We start from the raw sequence: 7,026 nt of genomic DNA on the forward strand, positions 1-7,026 counted from the left end.
AAAAAACTCGATCCGATCAATCGGGTTAGATCGGAACCCGTCTGGGTCGGTCGGTCGAACCCGTAGGTTCGGTTCCATACCCTTCCCTAGGTAAGGATGGGTGTAACACTCACCCTGCTTGTTTGTCATCATCCCTACTTGCAGGTTGTTCGTGTTTTTTATATTTATTTTTAAACTCATAACCTTAAATAAGTGCTAAATTCGAACAGGGTTTTTTTAAACGAAAAAAAAAACAACGTGAACATGCCAATTTCAATTATCTTCATATCGACCGATCACCGCATTCACCCAACCAAGCTAATCACACTACAATCAATGCCCAACCATAAATCGTCATAAACTCTTAACGTAACTCGGATTGAAAAGGGAAAGAACGTCAGAAATACAATTCATTTTCGGTTTAAATGTTTAGAGACAGTCATAAAATCATACTGATCACTAAAGCATCTTGATAGGAAACAATATACCCTAAATTGCCCCCAGAGGGTAAGCGCAAGGCTCTTATCTTGTGATCGGGATCGAATCTCACGATGGGCAATTCTAATTCTGACTGCCGGAGGTCTTTCACGGAAACTACTCTCAACCTGGTAGTGGGGCAGTCTACTACCCTACCTCCCCTTATTCCATTACATATGAAATAGGGTCACTATTTAATTTAATGGTGTGGTGAGCAAAAATGAAACATGTTTAACAAGTTTGGGAACTTAAAAATATGAGAAAAAATAAATAATTGATCGGGAACGAGAGAAGAAAATATCTTTTGATAATGGTAAGTCAGAGAAACCATCAATGACGATAAAAAAAATGATGATAAAAGTGTAAGTTGTAGTTGATAAAAAAATAATTTTTCATATAAAGAAGAAAGAATATGGATGTAAAGGTTAATTATCGAATTATATGACCTGATTGAAAGAATATGAGAGTGTTAAGGTTAAACATTTATTCTAACTTAAGATAGATCCTTTCATTATTTTTGTTACTTATTTAAAGAATATAGAGATGTTTATGCTTTAAAATAAGGGTTGAATTTATAGGTTTATAAAGGGAAAGGGTTAATTTTTGAATTAAAATTAGGATCAAATTGAAAGAATATGTACATGTTAAAGATTAAATGTATAACAGATGTTTTATGTTTTTTTTAAAATGAGGGTTGAATTAATAGATTGTATAAACGAAAAGGATTAATTTATTGAATTATATAAAATTAAGATCAAATTAAAAAAATAGACCCGTATTAGAGATGAAATGTATTATTATCCTAACGGAAAAGAATAAATTGAAAAGAAATAATGTATTGGACCTTCAATTGGGAGGCCCAAAAGATCAGATTTAGCTTCTCCTCTAAGCGAGAAAGATAAAGGAAAGTCTCCTTTCTTTCTTTCCCTCTCTGAATCTAAAACCTCCGATCTTTCCTCTCTTTTCATTCGGTTCCATCTCAGTGGGAGAGGAGTTGTTTTCAGATGGGGCAACGTCGTTGATCTACGCCTTCGTGGCGCGAGGCACGGTCATTTTAGCCGACTACACGGAGTTCACCGGCAACTTCACCGGCATAGCTCTCAGTGTCTCCAGAAACTTCCTGCTTCAAACAACAAGTTCACTTACAACTGTGATGGCCACACTTTCAACTATCTCGTCGATAGCGGCTTCAGTAATCTCTCCTCTCTCTCTCTCATTTTTATTAAATTTATTATTTTTTCGATTTTGTTTATCGATTTCTCTGTGATCTGCCTTATTTGGCTGCTTCTTCGACGACGAAGTTTTTTTCTTCTTCTTTTATCGTTGTTATTGATAGAATCAGTTGTATTCTTTCTATTTTAGGAATATAGATGATTAAACTTGTGGTATTTGTAACTTTAGAAATTTAAATTTATCTAAAAGATTGAATATTTTTCCGATTAAAATGAATTAAATCCGCGTAGAAATATTGTTATTAAGGCCTTCTTAGCTACATATTGAAGCAAATAGCAGTGGGTCGCATTTCGATACAAAATCAAGTGCTAGCATTTTTGGATAATTGAAAATTAAAAACTTGAATATTTTATAAGCAATCGAAATGTGCACTTTCATAGAACTATTATTACGTATAAATGTGTGCGATAATTTAATCATAATTTGCACATTCTTAACCAAATATGATTTTAATTTTTCACTTTTGCTTGCTTCTAGTGGCCTGAACAGAGTAGATTTGAAGTTTTTGCTTTTTTTTTGTCATTTCAATATAGTGTACTTGACTGATTGTGTGCTTTTCAAATTTTAGTTTGAAGGCATTTTTTGCTTATGCTTCATATTTATTGGAATAATTGTTAGCATGTTATGTATTTTGAGTACATATGTACTTATAGCAAACGATTAATGTCCTACAATATGAACAGACATGCTGATAGGTGAATTTTTAAAAATACACGACAGTACAAGACTGTAAGAATATTGCTATATAATAAAAACTGGTGCTTTTTATCAAATATGAACATGATAATGGATTATTATTATTATTATTTAAAACTCGAATCTTCAAAAACTCCACCAGAATCAAATGCTTATAGTTTATTTCATATTTGAAAGAAGAAAAATTATTCTGTGTTCTGGGTGTGTAACTGCCAGCCATTTCACGATCATGTTTTGACCATACCCAACTTTCTTTATATTTTTTTTGATGTGTCATTATATGTTCTATATGTATTTTTCTGTGTCAAATGCATTGATACTTGGACACTCCTTTAACAGAATGTCTTTGCTTCATAGCTTTTAGAAGAAGAATGGACGGTTTGGTCCATTAATGTTTTGTTCATACATTGAAAGACTGAGAGTCTAGGCATTCATTTCAAATTGGGTACATTTGGTGCTCACATGATGTTTTCCTGTTGCTTCACAACTTGTGTGTTGGGTTGCATCCTTTATCATAAACACAAGGTTACTTCATTATTGTTTGAATTGACCTCCTTTCTCTTTGCAGCTTATTGTGTGGTTGCTATTGAATCTGTTGGCCGACAGGTTCCTATGGCATTTCTTGAGAGAATTAAAGAGGATTTTACCAAGATATGGTGGAGGAAAAGCTGTTGCTCCTGCAAACAGCTTGAGCCAAGGAGTTTGGGTATTTTCTTTTCCTTGACCTTAAAGAGTAATGTTATTCGTACTTGAGTTTGTGTGTCGGATACAAGTATTTGTCCGATACGGCATGTTCAATTTATCTTTGTTCTAAAATTCAGTTTCTGGAGGATCTTTCCCTTCTTGGAGGGTCATATTCTTGTACCCATATGTACATATATACCGGATATGTTAGACACAAGTATTGCTTGAAAATGCAGAGTTGCAGCAATAATGTTAAAGAGTGTCTTTTTTTGTTTTGTTATCAAGGACATTGATAGCTACGTTTATTATATCTTTAATCTAGGCCAAAACTGAAGGAGCATATGCAGTATTGCATTGATCATCCTGAGGAGATTAGTAAGATTGCCAAGGTGAAAGCTCAAGTTTCAGAAGTCAAAGGAGTTATGATGGAAATATTGAGAAGGTAATTATTGACTTATTGTCATCTTTCATATTTTTTTATGTACATGCTAACATGGACTATCACGTGGTGTGAGGGTTTTAAGTGAAATAGTCCGGCTTGACAAAAATATGGAAAATGATAATAAAGCGTTTGTGATCTTTTTTTTTTGTGTTTTCTGTTAACATTTATTTTGCAGGTTCTGGACCGTGGCGAGAAAATTGAGCTTCTGTGGATAAAACAGAAAACCTTCGCTCCCAGGTCAGCAAACGAATATCATATTCTTCTACTTAAGCAATATTTGCACTATGATAGAACCATATCTGGAATTGTGTTGGCATAGGTAATCTACGAAAAATGAAAAGTTGAAACAGCATAACATGTAGGGCAGTAATTTGGTTTGTTATTTGACTAATTGGAAAATATGAAAACAAAACTGTTAATGATAGCATCACAAGGCAACTCAAGGGTAAGAATGTTAAGTTAAATGTGGGATCCTTGAGCATATGCGGTTCAGTTTTGCATTTCTTTCATTTAAAAGCTTTTATCAATACTAGTTCTCAAATATTCAGGAGCTAGCCGAACACTTCAATTAGCAAGCCCGATTATTTCTTACATGATTCTCCTACTGGTGCTTCAAAATTATAGATTATAGATTATAGAAAGGGTATTTGTTGTTTTTTTGGGCATTATAGGCACAAGATTTCCGGCAGCAGGGAACCCAGATGAGGAGAAAGATGTGGTTTCAAAACATGAAGATAAAGCTGATAGTTATTGGAATCCTGATCGCTTTGATTCTCATCATTGTACTGTCCGTTTGCCATGGCTTCAAATGCACTTGACGAATTGCTTGTCAACTCTAAATTCCACTGCCGTCTCATATATCGCAATTGCTGCAGTAACAAGTAATGTATGATGCTCGTAGTAACAGTTTTTTTTTTTTTTTTTGAATTTCATGTGCTTAATGATATAGCCTATATCAGAAGACTTTGTGCATGTAGAATATAAGTTTGTATGGATTCTTTTTGAATAGTAGGTTGATGTGTGGATACATGATATGCTGAAAATTAAAAAAATGGTGTTTTTAGGGTTAGGCCGAAAGTACCAAATGCATTTCTAGGAGGTTTGATCAATGATTTAATCATCAAACAAGCTTGGAAATGATTCTACAACCTCAAAAGCCTCAAAATCCATCATCAATTTCATAAACCTTAATATGAATATAAACCCTAAAATTTGAGATCTTTGAACTCAATCAAGATTTGCATGCAATAATAGTACCAAATGATAGAGCTCATCGAATAGAATAACTTTTTATTTTACGTCTTAATCCAAAAACCTAATAAATTGGCTTACAAATGAAAAATAATTTTTTTTTACCTAGAGTATGAAGGTCGTAATGGATGGGAAATATGGTCAAGTTTTCATGAAATTTTAATTAATTTTATATTAATTTATCATGTATTTAAGCTTAAATGAATATAAAATTCATTTAAAGAGAAATGACAATTTTACTATTAATTAAATTTGATAATTACATCTATACCAAGTCAGATAACCCTTATCATCTTTATAAAGTAAAATATAAATAATTTAATTTACCCTTTACAACTTTTCTAAAATTTCAATCTTTTCATTTTTCAATCGGTAATCCAAATTGAACATGGAAAATATTTATCAAATCCAATATATACTATTATTTTTCATCATTTTAAAATTTGGAAATAATATTTTTAAGCTTAATATATTATAATTCAAATTTTCTCAAAATTTTTATTCGATCTGTTTTATCAAATTTTTACTGGATTTTAACACTTTCTAGTTTTTAACACCAATTCTGGATCAATAATTTGATTTCAATAAAACCACACTCTCAAGATTAAACTATTCATGGAATAAAAATTTGTTTTAAGAAAATTACCACTTAGGTTATCAAACTTTTTCCTATTTTATACTTTAACCACTAAACTTTCAAAAGTTATATTTTGGTTACTAACCAAAATTTTGGGTATTACAATATTAGTTACATAGTTATTATCTTCTTCTGAAAAACTTGTATGATAGGATGTGCAACATAATCGTTTTAAAACACTACGACCTCTCACTTCTTTTTTATGAAGTGGGGTCCACTACCACATCTCCAAAACATGACATTATCCAAATTAATCAGTCAATATATTAGATATTAGTAGTGATAGTGGTTCTATAATTTAATTTTTTTGAATTTACAAGTTTATTGAATTAAATTTATTGGAGGAATAAATTTGTTGAATTAAATTAAAAATAGGATCAAATTGATAAAATGTGAAAGTTGTAATAATGACTAAATTTATAATTATATAAATTTTGTTAACGGTCACGTCAATCTCTCCCTTAAAAGATGGCTTGATTACTATCGTCTAAATAATTAAGTGTTTTGATTAATAAATTTAAGAAATATGTGGCAGAGTGATAAATTGAAATCCTCCCATAATTAAATAATGAAGGATATAATTTACCCTAAAAAAAAAAACTTACATTTAGTAGTAATAAACTATACTCGACCGTCAATGGACACAAATTGTAACTGTCGAGTCTGTGGTCATTTCCTTGCCTTATTTACTTCACAAAATCCTGAGCTTTTTAATGCTTTTTGGTCATATATAGGTGAAGAGGTCCCCTTTGAATATAAGGAAAAATACAATGCAATCCCTCAAAAAAAATACAATGCAAATTGATATTACAATTTAGTAAATTTTCTATTTAAGTGTTTCTATATCGGATTAGAGTGTAATCAGGGGAATGTTATTGGAATGTCAAAAAGTTTAGAGACAAATTTAGCATGACAATCATAGTTTGAAGATGAATTTGAAATGTTCAAAAGTTTAGAGATCCATTTAGAATGAAAGTTATAGTTTATGAATCAATTTTAAATAAGAGTCATAGTTTAAGGAGGTAAGGTGCAATTAACTCTTACATTAATATTATTTTTGTGCAACTTTCACTTGCTTTCGCTCTATAAAAAGGGCCCAAGGGCACGAGCACATTGATACGTATGAGCATTATTTAGGGACCAACATCTTGCTGGTTTTGGCTCTCTGCATGGCTCAGTCACTCGTCGCCTACTTGATCCCGAATAAGTCACGTTCACGTCATCAACCGGCACCAACGAGACGCTCGAGGCTCACTTCCGATAAAAAGACGACGATCTCGGACTCCGCTACGTACGTCCCCATCCATGGCAAGTTCAACTGGACGTTCCACGCCGAGTTCTTCTCCCGGACAAGTACTCCTGCCACATGTGGAGCCATGGCGAAAAGTATCTCGATGTTTTCTGGGTGAACGATAAGTTCCTCATGGAGGAGTGCGGCGGAAACAACTGCCGGTGGAGTTGGAAAATGACGGAGTCTATTTGTTCAGCTATCAACATAGTGAGTATCGTTTGAAATATAAGTGGGATGGCATGGTGAACATATGGGGAAGAAAATGAGTTAAAAGCTGCTATTATTTGAATGTTCATAGTGGAATGAAGGGAAAGTTTAATAGATCAATAATTTAGG

At 32.5% G+C, this 7,026-nt stretch overlaps 1 protein-coding gene across 1 annotated transcript; it reads left to right on the forward strand.

Annotated features, from left to right (window-relative positions):
• Positions 1–1,439: 1,439 nt before the first annotated feature.
• LOC120172475 (putative vesicle-associated membrane protein 726) lies at positions 1,440–4,403 on the forward strand (the record flags this gene model as incomplete). Its single annotated transcript, XM_039179925.1, has 6 exons — positions 1,440–1,648; positions 2,954–3,091; positions 3,207–3,286; positions 3,392–3,511; positions 3,687–3,718; positions 4,183–4,403. Coding segments are annotated over 6 exons (800 nt in total), but the record flags the coding sequence as incomplete, so codon positions are not given.
• Between the last annotated feature and the right edge of the window lie 2,623 nt (positions 4,404–7,026).

The sequence above is a fragment of the Hibiscus syriacus genome, unplaced genomic scaffold (assembly GCF_006381635.1).
Source record: "Hibiscus syriacus cultivar Baekdansim isolate YM2019G1 unplaced genomic scaffold, ASM638163v2 tig00111851_pilon, whole genome shotgun sequence".
Classification (NCBI taxonomy): Eukaryota; Viridiplantae; Streptophyta; class Magnoliopsida; order Malvales; family Malvaceae; genus Hibiscus; species Hibiscus syriacus.